Source organism: Chionomys nivalis, chromosome 19 (genome assembly GCF_950005125.1).
Source record: "Chionomys nivalis chromosome 19, mChiNiv1.1, whole genome shotgun sequence".
Lineage (NCBI taxonomy): Eukaryota > Metazoa > Chordata > Mammalia > Rodentia > Cricetidae > Chionomys > Chionomys nivalis.
The window spans coordinates 39543557-39560681 of NC_080104.1; the positions used below are offsets into that span (position 1 = coordinate 39543557).

At 40.4% G+C, this 17125-nt stretch overlaps 1 protein-coding gene across 1 annotated transcript in view; it reads left to right on the plus strand.

Annotated features, from left to right (window-relative positions):
* Ccdc138 (coiled-coil domain containing 138) overlaps positions 1–17125 on the plus strand; it is a 53033-nt gene that overhangs the window by 15785 nt on the left and 20123 nt on the right. Inside the window, exons 7-12 of the mRNA XM_057751150.1 lie at positions 380–538; positions 5986–6105; positions 7244–7321; positions 8336–8443; positions 11306–11467; positions 14792–14908. Coding sequence (XP_057607133.1) covers positions 380–538; positions 5986–6105; positions 7244–7321; positions 8336–8443; positions 11306–11467; positions 14792–14908 — 744 coding nt within the window. The remainder of the gene's footprint in view (positions 1–379; positions 539–5985; positions 6106–7243; positions 7322–8335; positions 8444–11305; positions 11468–14791; positions 14909–17125) is intronic.

Consider the following 17125-nt stretch of genomic DNA (forward strand, 5'->3'; position numbering starts at 1 on the left):
AGTCCCCCATGGGCATGCTCACAGGCCAGTCTGATCTAGGTAATTCTATATTAAGACACCCTTCCAGGTAATTATAGTGGTATCAAGTCAACAGTTCAGACTAACTAATTATAGGTTGTTTACATTTTAGACTATTGTGATGATGTTGCTGTGAGCATTTGTGTTTAAGTTTTGTATGAACATATGCTTTTCTTTCTGTTGGAATGCTGAAGTCAGGTGGTCACTATGTTTAACATTTTTTGAGGAACTACCAGACTGTTCCAGAGTGACCACATTATTTTACATTGGCAAAAACCATTTGATTCAAACAGTGTCAATGGATTAAAGCATAATTGCAGAACTAATTAAGAAAAACTATTTAACTTGTGTGTTTTGGTAGTGTGAAACCGCATCACAGCAGAAATTTGCTGAAGAACTTCAAAACCGAGAACGGTTCTTAGCAGAACGAGAACAGCTGCTCTACAAACATGAAACTGCCTTGAGCAGAATTAAAGGTGTTGAAGAAGAGGTTCTGACAAGATATCAAATTCTAAAGGAGGTAATTACACAGCATTTGATTATAGAGTAATTCTTTTTCTTAGTTTCATTAATTATTAATAGTTTTGTCATATTTACTTATTTCACCTCCTTCCCCCTTTGCACCCACTCATACACACCTTATTTTCTTTTTTATTGAAAATATTTTTCATACAGTATATTTTGATCATAGTTTTCTCTCCCTCATCTCCTCCCAGGTCCTCCCTACCTCCCTACCCATCCAAATTCAAGTCTTTCTTTCTTTCTTTTTTTTTTGTCTCTCTCTCTCTCTCTTTAGGAAACAAACAGGCAAATAAAAATTAAAAAAAAAAAACAGAAAAAGAAAATAGAAAATAAAGAAAAAGCATGAGAAAAACAAATACATGAAGGGACATACAGAGACACATATAAACATAAAAACACAAACCATGAAACCATAAGCAAAAGACCAGTAAGGTAAAACCTTCCCAAACAAAGCATTATGAGACCAAAAAAAAAAAAAAAAAAAAAAAAATCTCTAAAAACATCACTGAATTCATTGTGTTCACCATCTACTGCTGATTGTGGGACCTGCCCTTAAGTGTTGTTTGTATATCCAGTGAGACTGAACCAGTTTTTCTGTTGTGGCTGGTTGACAGTTGATAATAGCTTCTGGGTTAAGGATTGGGGCTCGGGTCCGCTTACCCTCTGGGTGTTAGGACCTGTACATGCTACCACAGACTGTAAGTTCATATGCGTGCCAGTCTTGTGTCTGGAAGGCACCATTTCTTTGGTATCTTCCACCTGTGGAAGGAGCTGCGGGCTGCGTTCCTGCCACCCGGCTCCCGACCGCCTGGCTAGCTTATGCCCCGAAATAATTACACGGAAACTGTATTCTTTTAAACACTACTTGGCCCATTAGTTCTAGCCTCTTAATAGCTAATTCTCACATCTTGCCTAACCCATATTTAGTAATCTGTGTAGCACCAGTCTTATCAGGAAAGATTCAGCATGTCTGACCTGGCGGCTTGCTTTATCACGTCTGCCCTGGAGAGGAGAGGCATGGCATCTGCCTCACTTCCTCTTCCTCCCAGCATTCTGTTCTGTTTACTCCACCCACCTATGTTCTAACCTATCAGGCCAAACAGTTTCTTTATTAACCAATGACCTTCCCCCATCACATCCCCACTGCCCTTACTGTCTTTCTGCTTCCCCTTCCTCATAGGTCCTGAGCCCTGAGGGGAGAGGTTTGATAAAGACATCCCATTTAGGACTGAGTGTCCCAGGGTCTCTCAGTCTCTGCACCTTGTCCAGGTGTGGCTCTCATTAGTTTCCATCTGCAGGAGCAAGCTTCTCTAATGATGGCTGAGCATGTAAGAGTATAGCAGAATGTCATTAGGAGTCATTTTATTGCTACATTCCTTTAGCCAAACAATAATAGTATTTGGTTTTCCTATCTTAGGTTCTTGGCTACCTTGGTAGTGTCAGGCATGAGTTCTATCTTCTTTTTTCTATTAATTTTTTTTCATTTATTTTGCATCCGGATCACAGTTTCCACTCCCTCCTAATCTCCTGTGCCTTTCCCCCACCTCCTCTCTAACACCCTCCCCCATACACTTCATCTCTGTTCAGAAAGGGGCAGGCCTCCTATGGGTGTCAGTAAAACATGGCACATTGTTGAGGCAGGAGGAAGCTACCTAGGTTCCCAAACACCAGCTTAAGGGGTCATCCTTATGGATTCCGGGAGTTTCCTTGGCATCAGGTTTCTCCCTAACCCTAAAATCACCTCCCATCAAGACATCATTTTCATTACTCTTCCCTCTCGGCCTCACCCCCAACCACCCAACCTGATCCATCCTTTTCCCATTTCCCACATCATCTGCCCCTACCCCCAGTTTACCTATGAGATCTCTTCTATTTCCCCTTCCCAGGGAAATCCATGTATTTGTCTGTGGGCTCTCCTTGTTACCTAACCTTTTTGGGGTTGTAGATTGTAGCCTGGTTAACCTTTGATTTACTCCTAATATCTACTTACTAGTGACTACATACCATGTTTGTTTTTCTTGGTCTGGGTTACCCCACTCAGAATGATTTTTTTTTTCTGGTTCCATTCATTTGCCTGCAATTTTCATGATGTCATTATTTCTTATAGCTGAGTAATACTCCATTGTGTAAATGTACCACATTTTCTTTATATTCAGTTGAGGGACATCTAGGTTGTTTCCAGGTTCTGGCTATTGCGAATATACTGATATGAGCAAGTATCCTTGTGGTATAATTGAGCATCCTTTGGGTACATGCCCAGGATTGGTATATCTCGGTCTTGAGGTATATTGATTCCCAGTGTGCACTCCCACCGGCAGTTGAAGAGTGTTCCCCTTACTCCACATCTGCTCTGTTAGTGGTTTTGATCTTAGCCATTCTGACAGATGTGAGATGGTATCTCAGAGTTGTCTTGATTTGCATTTCCTTGATGGCTAAGGACACTGATATACAGTTAAGTATATCTCAACCATTTGAGAATCTATTGGAAATTCTCTATTTAGATTTGTACATTATTTTTGAATTGAATTATTTGGAATTTTTGATGTCTAGTTTCTTGAGTTCTTTGTGTATTTTGGAGATCAGCTCTCTGTCAGGTATGGGGTTGGTGAAGACCTTTTCCCATCCTGTAGGCTACTGTTTTGTCTTATTGACAGTGTCCTTTGCCTTACAGAAGCTTTTCAGTTTCAGGAGGTCCCATTTATTAATTGTCAATCTCTATGTCTGTGCTAGTGGTGTTATATTCAGAAAGTAATCTCCTGTGCCAATACATTCAAGAGTTCCATCTCTTGGGGAGGGCTTAAATCCAGACAGATAGTGGTTAGTTATACCCACAACTTTTGTGCCTTTATTGTGCCAGCGTATCATGTAGACAGGCTACCATTGTGGATTAAAGGGTTGGTAGTTTGGTATTTACCTCTGTCCTCTGGTAGCATGCACAGTGCTTTCTGGTACCATGAACACCGGTCAGTAGGAGTGGAGCTCTAGTTAGGAGCTAGCATGACTTCTGTGCGTTCAGTGAAATTCGTCGTTGTCTTTAGCAGTGGAACCTTTCTGTCTGTTTGCGGAGAGCGATCAATAGCCTCGGCAATACCCTGGGTAGTTTTGGGTTGTAACCCGTTTCTGGCACTGGAGGTTTCACTTGGTGGTGAGAGATGTCTAGTTGGGGCTTTGTTTCCCCCATTGTTTTGTGATCTCATTTATATATGTATATATTTTAAGAAGCTTTTATTGTAGTAGGTTTCGTATGACTCCTTAAATGGCCCTCAGGGTTAGTTGTCCCTCTCTGGATTCCTTCCTTTACCCTTCTCTTACCCTCTCTGTTTATTTCTCCCATTCCAGTCCCCTCCTTCTTCCCTGTCTTTCCATAACTATACGTTCTATTTTCTCTTCCTTGGGACTTCCTTCTCTTCCCCCTAATTCCTTAACTTTTGTGGTTATACAGATTGTAACATGCCCATTGAATGCTTAAAAGTTAACATCCATGTATAAGAGAATACATACCACATTTATCTCTTTGGGTCCGGGTTGCCTTACTCATTCAGAATGATTTTTCCAACTCTATCCATTTACCTGTGAGCTTCATGATTTAATTTTTTTTAACAGCTGAGAAATACTAAGAACTATGTAAATGTATTACATTTTCATTATCTATTCATTTGTTAATGGCCCTTAATGCTGTTATAAATAGAGCAGCAGTGAACATGGTTGAGCTAGCATCTCTGTAGTGGGATGTAGAGCTCTTTGGGTATGTGCCCTTCTTAGAGTTACTTTTGCTGTTATGAAACACCATGACCAAAGCAACTTGAGAAGGAAAGGGTTTGTTTGGCTTATACTTCCACATCAGAGTTCATTATCAAAGGAAGTCATGACAAGAACTCAGTCAGGGCAGGAACCTGTGGGGAGGAGTCTATAGAGAGACTGTGAAGGAATGCTCCTTACTGACTTACTCTCCATGATTTCTCAGCCTGCTTTTTTTATGGACCCAGAACCACTACCCTCGGTAGGCTTGGCCCTCCCCCATTAGTTGCTAATTAAGAAAATGCCCTACAGTTTTTCTTACAGCCTGGTCTTAGAGAGGCATTTTCTTAGATGAGGCGTCCTCCTTTCTGATGACTCTAGATTGTGTCAAATTGACCTAAAACTAGTCAGCACAATGCCCAAGAGTGGTGTGGTGGTTTGAAGAAAATGGCTCCCAAAGGGAGTGGCACTGTTAGGAGGTGTAGTTTTATAGGAGTGGGTGTGGCCTTGTTGGAGTAAGTGTGTCATTGAGATCTCATGTATACTCAAACTTATGTATGGGTCTTCAGTTTGATTACATTAATCAATGAGTTTGTTTTTATGCCAGCACTATGCTTTTATTATTATTATGATGATAGCTCTGTAGTATTACTTGAAGTCAGAGGTGATGATACCTTCAGCAGTTTTCTTATTATACAGGATTGTTTTAGCTATGTGTAGCATGAATTCTAATTGTTGCTAATAATAAAAACTTGGAGTCAGATATTAGGGGGTGAAAACTGAAGGATCAGAGAAGCAGTGCAGCCAGCCACGAGAGTTCTTACCTCTACCAATGCTCAGACCAAAGGAGTGATCCTGTCCTCAGACTGCCTCTTCATTCTGCATCCTCAGACAGCCTGCCTCTTCATCCTCAGACTGACTGCCTAGACTGCATCCTCAGACAGCCTCTTCATCCTCAGACTGACTGCCTAGACTGCATCCTCAGACTGCAGTGAGCTCCTGTTTCCTCCTGCCTTCTATTCCTCTCTCCACCCAGCCATATCACTCCTGTCTCGACCTCCCAAATTCTGGGATTAAAGGTGTGCACCACTGCCTGGCCTCTAGTGGTTTAGCTCTGCACTCTGATCTTCAGGCAAGATTTATTTGTTAAAACACAAACAAAATATCACCACAGCTATGGTGGATATTTGTGTTTCCATATGAAGATGCCTTTTTAAAATATTTCTGTGAAGAATTGGAATTTTGATGAGGATTGCAGATTGCATTTAATCTGTAGATTGCTGTTGCTAGGATGGCCATTTTCATAATATTAAACCTATTAATCCATGAACATTGGAGCTCTTTCCATCCTCTGATATCTTCTTCAATTACTTTCTTCAATGTCTTAAAATATTTATTATACAAGCCTTTTACTTTCTTGGTTAGAGTTAGGCATATATATCTATATATCTATACGTATATGTATATGTAGATATAGATACATAGATACATACATACTCATACTACATACACACACACACTATCTTCCACCTATGCTTAAATACATTGATTAGAGTTTTTATGATAGAAGGATTTCTGTTTTTTTAGTTAACTTATGTTCAGTAGCATTTGATTTATTTTTAAATGATTTTTGTGGGAATTTAACTCAGGGTCTTGGGCATGGTGGGCCTTAAGATGCTATTTAGATCAGATGTCCCCCTCTTTTAGCAACACAGCACAGAAGTCCAACACTTAACAGACGTTCTTAAGGAAAAGAATAAAGAGAACAAGAGAATGAGGTCCTCGTTTGATGCCCTGAGAGAACTGAATGATAACCTAAGAAAACAGGTAAGACCTACTTCATGTGTATTAGATGCTAAGACTTAGGGCTTATGTTTAAGAAATTTAAGTCAGTCTTACATCATTTCAGCTAGAATTTTATTAAATTTCTTAGCTTTATTGTAAGATTCTTGTAAACATAAATAAAATATTTAAATCCTTGCTTCTTTTTCATCTATTTTGACAAATAGCTGATATATTTGGCAGTTTGAAAAATGAAAATAAAAGAGCTTTACTAGATTGACAGCAAGCACGGGGACTGGAGAGATGGCTTAGTGATTATAAGCCCTGACTACTCTTCCAGAGGACTGGGTTCAGCTCCTAGCACCCACAGGGAGGTTCACAACTGTCTGTAACTCTAGTTTTAGGGAATCTGATGCCCTCCAGGCACTGCATGCTTATGGTGCCCAGACATCATACAGGTAGAATACCCATTGCCTTAGGTTTTTATTGCTGTGAAGAGACACCATGATCACAGTAACTCTTGTAAATGAATACAGTTAATTGGGGGTGGCTTACAGTTCAGAGGTTTATTCTATTATTGTCATGGCGGGAAGTATGTGTCATGGAGGCATACACGGTGCTGGAGAGGTAGCTGAGAGTTCTACATCTTGATCAACAGGCAGCAGGAAGAGAATGAGTCGATAGTTAAGTGTAGGCGGGGACTGCTTGTTGGTCTCCCAGTGCATTTTCTTCCAAAGCATATCCCATCAGGGTTTTCAGACCCTAGGCATCATCCTTGTTGCTTTCCTCTTGCTGTGCTGAAATACCCAGCAAAGGCAGGAACTGTGCTACGTCTCAAAGTTCAGGGAGGCACTCCATCGGGGTAGGAAAGTCACGTGGCAGGAGCTGGAGGAGGCAGCTGGTGACCTTGCGTCTGTACTCAAGCTGAGAGCTTTTACATAGTCTACGACTACAGATTGTTGACAGACGTCACCGACCTTCACAGGAGTTTTGCAATTTTTTTTATAAAATGTAAAATTTCCTGGGTACTGTTAATATTCTAGAGTAAAATGGAAATTTTTTTGTCTTTTTTGTTACACTGCTCAGTTAAGTGTTTGGAAAGATTACATAATACATTGAGAAATCCTTCATATCAAAATAGTTTACAATGTCTATTGAAATGTGTAATTTTCTCCTTCCTTAGCTAAATGAAGTAAGTGAAGAAAACAGGAAGATGGAGATTCAGGCCAAAAGGGTTCAAGCTCGTCTAGATAACCTACAGGTAAGTTACTGCTTGTTTTCTGAGTTATTGTTTGTATAATTTTTTTTTTAGAGGGAGTATGTGCCATGTGTGTGTGGCTTCCCCACAGAGACCAGAGAGGGCATTGAGCTTCTGCAGCTAGAATTGCAGGCAGCTGTGAACTGCCTGGCTGATGTCTAGTCTTCTCTTAACTGTGAGACACCTCTCTAGTCCCCGTTATAATTTTTAAATTAGTTAATTATTTTATGTTGTTGTGCCCAAGTTCCTGGTACCCAAATGAATTCATGGAGTTGGATTTCCGGTGCAAATTACATGAGGGTTTTTAATTTAAACTCAAGTTTGGACCAACACCTTTTCAGCATCCCGGCAAGGTGGGTGCAGAAATCATGGCAGGGAGCCCTGGGAAGGTAGAACTTTTAAAGGGGAAACACTGTAATCAGGGGAGTTCATGTCCTGATGTTTTGGGATTGGGTAAGGAAGGCATAGGGTAAGGTACTTTCTGAAACCATTGGTCAGTTTTTGGGCATGAAAACCTAACTAAGAGCCATAAATTACTGACAAGGTATTTTCAAGGACAGGATGCCTCCCAAGAACATCTGGACCTCGTTAAATTTTATAGTCCTGTCTCTAATTAACTATTTTTAGGGTATCTGTTTAAATTTCTGCCATCACTGCACATGTCTGGAGCTGTGATTTCCAACCCCCATCTCATTATATGGCTTAAGATAGAGAGAGCCCCTTCTTTAAAATGGAGTTTGCAAAGTCAGGTCTTCACAGTGTGTGAGTGCTGTCTGCAGGTATGTCAGTGCACTATGTGCACTGTGCCTGTGCCCATGAGAGTCAGAAGGGGCATTGTATCCCCTGGAACTGGAGTTAGAGATGGCTGTGGGCCACCATGTGGTTGCTGGGAATTGCACCCGAGTCCTCTGGAAGAGCAGCTAGTGCTCTTAATCACTGAGCCATCTCTTTAGCCCTGTCTTGAATTTTTCAGTGTTTTGCTTGCTTTTTCTAATTCATGACTCTGTGCATTGGCAGAGGAAGTATGAGTTTATGACAGTACAGAGACTGAAAGGAGAATCCCACGCTGCTCAAGAAGTGAAAAGTTTAAAACAAGAAAAAATACCAGTTTCTAAACCTTTCAAGGTATGATATGATTAAAATTGCTCTAATAGAGAACCAAGAAATTTTCTTTTAACCTTTAATCATTTCACTTTCTATTTTAAGCAAAAATATATATTTTTTGTTTTGAAATAATTCATCTTATTATTTTATAGAGAAACATCTTAATTGGTTTTTTCTTTTTTTTCTTTTTTTCATTCATTCTTTCTTTCTTTTTTGTTAGTTTTTCAAGACAGGGTTTTTTTGTGTTGCTTTGGAACCTGTCCAGGAACTTACTCTATAGACCAGGGTAGCCTCAAACTCACAGAGATCCGCCTGCCTCTGCTTTCCATATGCTGGGATTAAAGGTGTGCACTGCCACCACCTGGCCTTAATAGGTTTTCTGTATTGTGATAATAGGTTTCTCAGCCCACACAATAAGTCAGATCAAGCTGAACTGGAAAGTTAAAAAATAAGTTTATTTGAGCAAAGCAACTCCCGGGTGAGTTCTCCAGTCCCAGAGATTGAGGCAGGAGAAGTCACATGCAGGAACTAAAGCAGGGAGCTTCTGTATCGTGTAGGCAACAGGTGGTGCTGTGTCTGCCATAAGCTGGGTTTGTGCCCAGCTTTGGTCAAGAGCTGGCATGATTAGATGAGGACGTGGCTGCTGCCAACTTCAGGGGAGGAACTGCCACAGCCACCAAGAATGCAGAACTGGGCTGGTTGGCTCCTTTTCTTTGTTGGCGATTCTCTGAGAGAGAGGCGGGGGGGGGGGGGGAGAATTCACATGTGTATATTCTATGAAGGGATATACGGGATGGGGGGGAAGAATTCACATGTGTATATTCTATGAAGGGATATACGGGATGGGGGGGAGAATTCACGTGTATATTCTATGAAGGGATATACGGGATAGAGGGGGGGAGAATTCACGTGTATATTCTATGAAGAGATATACGGGATGGGGGGGAGAATTCACATGTGTATATTCTATGAAGGGATATACGGGATGGGGGGGAGAATTCACGTGTATATTCTATGAAGGGATATACGGGATAGAGGGGGGAGAATTCACGTGTATATTCTATGAAGGGATATACGGGATAGAGGGGGGGATAATTCACGTGTATATTCTATGAAGGGATATACGGGATGGGGGGGAAGAATTCACATGTGTATATTCTATGAAGGGATATAAGGGATGGGGGGAGAATTCACATGTGTATATTCTATGAAGGGATATACGGGATAGAGGGGGGGAGAATTCACGTGTATATTCTATGAAGGGATATACGGGATGGGGGGGAGAATTCACGTGTATATTCTATGAAGGGATATACGGGATGGGGGGGAGAATTCACGTGTATATTCTATGAAGGGATATACGGGATAGAGGGGGGAGAATTCACGTGTATATTCTATGAAGGGATATACGGGATAGAGGGGGGGAGAATTCACGTGTATATTCTATGAAGGGATATACGGGATGGGGGGGAGAATTCACGTGTATATTCTATGAAGGGATATACGGGATAGAGGGGGGGAGAATTCACATGTGTATATTCTATGAAGGGATATACGGGATAGAGGGGGGGAGAATTCACGTGTATATTCTATGAAGGGATATACGGGACAGAGTGGCTTGTAGGCTGTGACCCAAGAAGTCCGACAATTGCTGTCTCCGATGGAAGGCTGAGAAGCTGATAGTTGTTCTGTCTGCGAGGCAGCAATCTTGATCTTGTGCTGGTTCCTAGGAGCTGCTGGTCTTCGGTCTACATCAGAATCTGTGGAAGTGGATCTAATACCAGCGAAGGATTGCCTCAATAACAGGATAGTGAACTTGCCAAGAGAGTGAGGTCAGGCAGGCACAAAGCAAAACTTCCCATCCTATGTCTCTTTATTTTGACTGCCGCCAGGTGTGGCCCAGACTTACAGAGGGTCTTCCAACTTCAAGTGATCCACTCAAGAAAATCCCTCACAAGTGTGCCCCGCTGCTTGGGTTTGAATGTATTTTTATTTTTTTATGGGACGAAGCAAAGGTCACACTCATCTATTCTAGTATCCTACACCTTTGCTGTATTCCAGACCTTAATCTTACTGTTTTGATAGGTTCAGAGAATAGAGTTTCCAGGAAAAGAAAGTTACACCTCATGTTAATATCAGGTTATTATTACAAAAAAACCTAAGTTTTGTAGGAAGAAAATACAAAATCCTACAATAGAAATTCTTTAGTTTTGGGAATCATTAAGTCTGTTTTGTTAGATTTTTTTTAAGAAAGGCTGGTTCATGCTGTAGAATTAAAGCCATTGTTTTTTACATTTTTGTGTTATCAAGCTTAAACAATTTTAATGACAATTATTTTAAAATAGCTGGGTGTGGTGGCACATGACTTTAATCCCAGTACTCAGGAGGCAGAGACAGGCAGATCTGTGAGTTCGAGGCCAGTGTGGTCTACATAGTGAGTTTCAGGACAACCAAGCCACACAGAGAAAACCTATCTCAAAAAAAACACAACAATTTTTTTTTCTTGGTTTCGAGGAAGGGTCTCACTGTGTAAGGCCAGTTTGGCCTTAAACTCAGTATCTGCTTGCATCAACTTGTTTGGTGCTGGGATGGGGTTATAGTCTAGGGCCACTATAATATAGCCACTGGAATTTTTTTTTACTGTAATAATAAAGTATACTTTTATTTTTCTTATTATGATGAGTTTACGAGTCTTAGCAGGCATTTAATGTTTTTAATACAGTTGGCAATATTTGATGTGGAATTTATTTTAGGTAAATACCTAAACACTTGTCTAAAAATAATTTAAGTAAGTTATTCTATAACCACCAAATTTAAGGCTTTCTTTTTAGTTTGTATGGGTTTCGAACTGCAGTCATGTTTGATTCAGTGTTTGATCAACAGACAGCACTCAACGGACAAGTGTATGAACTGTTAATTATTTTCATGGACTGGATATCAGACCACCATCTTAACAAAGTGGAGCTCGAAGAACCTGGTGTGGACGGTGAAAAACCACCATTCAAACCTTCCCAGAGAAGTGACATTCAAGAGAAGTGTGTAAAGGTTGGTGTTTAAGATTCACTTATTTTTATTTTACCCGTGTAAATGTTTTGTGTGTATGCATGTGAGTGCCACATGTGTGCCTGGTGTCTGTGGAGGTCAGAAGAGGGTGTCGGATCCCCTGGAGCCAGTGCTTCGAACATGACCTGGGTGCTTTTAACCGCTGAGTGTTTCTCCAGCCCCCAAGGTTTTGGGTTGTTTTGTTGTTAATTCGAAATACATGAAGATTAAGTAAGAAAAAGCTTTTGGTATTTTTATTAACTTGTTTTATTTTAGTTCTTAAAAACTACATCTGTTTATTTAATTGGGGGAGTACCCACCACTATACAGGTGTGGAGGTCAGAGGACAACTCTGCAGTCAGTTCTCTCCTCCCACTATGTGGACCCCAACAGTGGAGCTCAGGTTCTCAGGCTTGGTGACAAGCCATCTCACTGGCTCTGGTATTTTCATTCTTCAATTAGATTCATGTATTTTATTTTATGTGAGTATTTTGCCTGCATTGTGTATGTGGTGCTTGCAGAGGTCAGAAGAGTGTTTGGAGCCTCTAGAACAGTGCTTCTCAACCTGTGGGTCAAGACCCCTTTGCGTGCGTGAGTGCGTGCATGTGTGTGTGGGGGGGATGCGGGGTCAAATGACCTTTTCACAGGGTTACTTAAGACCATTGGAACACATAGACATTTACATTATGATTCATAACAGTAGCAAAATACAGTTATGAAGTAGCAATGAAAATAATTTTATGGTTGGGGTCACCACAGCATGAGGACACCCTCTTCTGACCTCCACAGACACCAGGCACACATGTGGCACGCACATGCATACACACAAAATTGCCCGTCACAGCATTAGGAATGTTGAGAACACTGCTCTAGAACTTGAGTTACAGATGACTGTAAACCACTCTCTGATGCTAGGAATTGAACCCCAGACCTCTACAAAAGCACAGCACTGAGACAAGACGTGCTCTTAACCACTGAGCCATTTCTCCGACCCCAACTTTCTGACATGCTTCTAAATGAAAAATACTGCAAGTATTTTTGTTTGTGAGGCAGTTCTCAGTAACTTTGGCTGTCCTCAAATTCACTCTGTAGTTGAGGATGGTGCTGAATTTAGGATCCGCTTGTCACTGCTTCCCTGTTTTGGGATTATAAGTATGTGCTTCTATATTTGACTTAGGAGCATTTTTTTTTTTGCTAGAAAATTGTCTGTACCAACAGTTTTTAACTTGATTCATCCCAGACCTCAGTATTAATTCATGCTGAATTGGAAAGGCTTGTTTTATGTGTATGCATGTTTGCCTATATACATGTGTGTGCTGAACGCATACAGTGCTCAAGGATCTAGAACTGGCGTTATAGGCTGTTGTGGGCCACCGTGGGGTTCTGGGAACTACACCCTTGTCCTCTGCAGCAGAAAGTACTCTTCTCCACCGAATCATCTAGCTCGCCGCTGTATGTACATCTTTAATTTTTTAAATTTTGGATGGTGTTGGAGATTAAATTCAGGGTCGACTTAGGTACTGGCATTGTATTTGTAGTTTTATTAATATGTTTTTTTTTTAAAGACATGACCTTAATAAAATGCTTAAAAGTGCCAAAACTGCCATCGATTCAGTGATGTGAATAGTTGTTTTTACATACAGCCATAGATTTGAAACCTATTGGGATAATTCTATTTTGTTAATTCTGTTTGGGACTAAGGGTAAAATCTCTGCTTTTAGGATTCTCATCATCAAAGGAAAGTATTTCCTAATGCTAGTATCAGTGCTCAAGATTTATAACTAGTATGAAATGTCTTTAGAGTTTGATACTTTGTATAAACATTTAGAGAAAAGGACAGGTTTTGTCTGTTATTTTCAGGAATAATTTTATGGTTATTAAGTAGTTCAGGATTTTGAGTAAATTATATTCATCTTTTAAAAAAATCTTTAGCTACAGGGTCCTTCAAAACCTCTTTTGTGCTATGTAGACTAATGGCTGCAAAAATGCTCCCATTCTGACCTCTGGGACCTGTCAGTATGTTCTGGTGCATAATGAAAAGGAGTGAAAATTGCCCGTCAGCTGTCCTTGGAACAGGGAGGTTCCCGGTTTCCAGCGGGTCCAGCACATTGAGTCTTTGACCTGGAAAGGAAGAGTTAGAAGAATAGGTTGAATACTTAGTGCATCATTGCTGGCATTGAAGATGGACCAAGGAGGGAAACGCACACTGGGGAGGAGACAGTTCTGGGGGCTGGATACCGTCCTTTGCGCAGTCAGCGCAGATATGCAGTAGATCTACGCCAGAACTGCAGAGAACTGAGCTCTGCTTGCAGCTTGATTAAGGAGTGAATCTTCCCCTTGGCCTCCAGAAACACGTACAGGGTGGCAGATATCTTAATCTTGAGCAGCTAAGGCCTCCATCAGACCTAAGTGTTGTTTAAACATACTTTGTGATACTTTATTAGACCTATAATAGGACACATTTTATTTAGAATTTTTAACATCTATATAAACTATGTCTCTATAGGAAGTTCAAAGTAAGAAGGGAATTCATGAAACTGTCTCAAATATAATTTTAAAAATGAAATCTGAACTGGGCCTGGTAGCACACGCCTTTAATCCTTGTACCCAGGAGGCAGAGGCAGGTGGATCTGAGTCTGAGTCTAGCCTAGGCTACGTATTAATTTTCACACAAACCAGGGATATATGGTAAGACCTTACATCAAAAAGAAAAAAACGGAAGAGAAAACCAAAAATTTTACACTAATTTAATAATTTACTTATCTCGTGTCTGACTCAGATTCATTTTATCTTTATGAATAGTCTTAGTAGACTTAAAACAGCAAGAGAAAAACACATTGCCACTTGCTAGGGCGCCTCCTGCAGCAGACCCTGATGAGCCAGTGGTGCTGACACAAAGTACTGGACAGTCATAATGGAGAAACAAAGACTCTCAGATAAACAAAAGCTGAGGGGCTAATTAACCACTGTCCTACAGGAGGTACTGACGGAGATCTGTCAAGATGGAATGAATGCTCGCATAAGCCAAATGAAAGAATAAATACGGTAAATAGCAATGTCGTAATTTTGATATAAAACATGTAATATGAAAACTAAATTTTTTTAAAGAAATTCAAAATATCTAAATAATAAGCATACGTATTTTTAAAGATATCAGTTCCCTACTCCAAATTAATCTGCGTATTCAGGGTATTATCCAAATTTCAACTGGCTTCTTTGTAGAATGGATAGACCAGTCCTAAAAATCATTTAGTTCATTTTTAGAAAATCATGGCGTTGGTTTCAGATATCTAAATATGCGGTGCTTTTGTTTTCCACCACCTTCAGCTTTTGCCTCTGATGACAGAGCAACTCCAGTGGATGCCATTTGTGAACGCCAAACTGCATGAGCCTTTTGTCAAGTTTATATATTGGTCTCTAAGGCAGCTGGATGCTGGGACACAGGTACTGACTCTATTTAGTATCGGTTCTCTTGGTTATGTTTCACAGAAAAATAAATAGTGTTCCATGTGTGTGCAACCTGTTGGCTTTCGTTTGAGAGCAATCTTCTCTATAAAATACCATCCTAAGGTTTTGATAGGAACGGTATTCAGCTTGTGTACCACTCTCATGTGCTGAGCCTTTCAGCATAGGAATTGTAACCACCTTTTCACTCATAGCTTTGTGTTCTTTCATTATTGTATAATTTTTTTCACAAAATTTATGTGTGGACTCTTTTCGATTTTTTAACTATTTGAGTTCTTGAATGATTTTTATGTATTGAATTTTTATGAGTATATGTTTATGGTGATAGCATGTGTCTTAGAGTTTCTATTGCTGTGAAGAGACACCATGACCATGGCAGCTCTTACAAAGGACGACATTTAACTGAGCTTGAGGTGGTGGCTTACAATAGAGAGGTTCAGTCCATTATCATGTGTGTGTAGGCAGACATGGTGCTGGAAAAGTAGCTGAGAGTCCTACATCTTGCAGGCAGTAGGAAATAGACTGAGACACTGGGCAGTATCCTAAGCATAGGAGACCTTAAAACTGCCCCCACAGTGACACACTTCCTCTAACAAGGTCATACCCATTCCAACAAAGCCACACCTCCCTATGAGATTATGGGGATCAATTACATTCATGTAGACATATAATCGATTAATAAGGGATCTTGGTCTTTGGTTTTTATGTTTTAAACCTTGTCTGGTAGCCATGTGGTGATAGTATACACCTTTAATCCCAGCACTTGAGAGGCAGAGGCAGGTGGATCTCTGTGAGTTCAAGGCCAACTTGGTCTGTAAGAGCTAGTTCCAGGACAGGCTCCAAAGCTACAGAGAAACCCTGTCTAGCAAAGCAAAGCAAAACAAAACAAAACCAAACAAACCAACACATCAAAATTAAAAAGCCTTGTCTGGTTTTATATCTATTTGATTTATAAAAATTGATATCATCTCATCCTTTATATTTCTTTTTTTTTTTTTTTTTGGTTTTTTTTTTTTTGAGACAGGGTTTCTCTGTGGTTTTGGAGCCTGTCCTGGAACTAGCTCTGTAGACCAGGCTGGTCTCGAACTCACAGAGATCTGCCTGCCTCTGCCTCCTGAGTGCTGGGATTAAAGGCGTGCGCCACCACCGCCCGGCTATCCTTTATATTTCTTAAGAATTTTTTAGGTGGTGTCTTAGTTTGGGTTTCCATTGCTATGAAGAGACACCATGATCATGGTGACTCTTATAAAGAAAAGCATTTATTTGGGGCTGGCTTACAGTTCAGAGGTTTAATCCATTATTGTCATGGTGAGAAGCATGGTGGCATGAAGGCACACATGGTGCTGGAGAAGTAGCTGAGAGTTTTAGTCGTTTGTGCTGTGTGAGGAAATGAACCGCTTTGTCTTGTAGACAGATCTGTACATCTAGTGTGTGGAATGTACGGATGAAATGGAAACAGGCGCAGTGCATTTGTCTGTTTGAGATCAGCTGCTGCAAGGTGACTGCTTGGCCTTCTCTTTGATGTCCCTCAGCGATGTGGAGAATCTGTGGGCTTGTTCTTTCCTTACTTTTGGTTGCCTTTCCTAAGCAATTTTTTATTGATCTTTCAAAGAATCTTTTTTTTTGTTTTACTTACTTTCTTCATTTCATTTTCAGTTTAATTAATTTCTTCTCTCTTTATTCCCTTCTACTACTTTATTTTGTGAGTCGCTTGTTTCTAGGTTACTGAAATGAAATTTTAGATTATTGATTTAAGACTCTTTGTCCTTTTGTGTATGTGCTAATGTTTGGATTGACACAGCGTCTTACTCGTCTTACTGTGTAGCCTAGCCTGGCCTTAGTTTACAGGTCTCCTGCCTCAGCCTCTTGAGTGCTGGGATTACAGTGCATGTCAGCATGCCAGCGTGTATGCATGTGTCTATGTATGGGTTTATACCAGAAAAGGGTGTCAGATCTCCTGGACCTGGAATTAAAAGCAGTTGTGAGGACACTGAGAGAAACAGTTAATAAATGGGACCTCCTGAAAACTGAGAAGCTTCTATAAGCAAAGGGCATGGTCAACAAGACAAAATGACAGCCTATAGAATGGGAAAAGATCTTTACCAAGCCTGCATTGGACAGAGGGCTGATCTCCAAAATATACAAAGAACTTAAGAAATTGGTCATCAAAAGAACAAATAATCCAATATAAAAAAA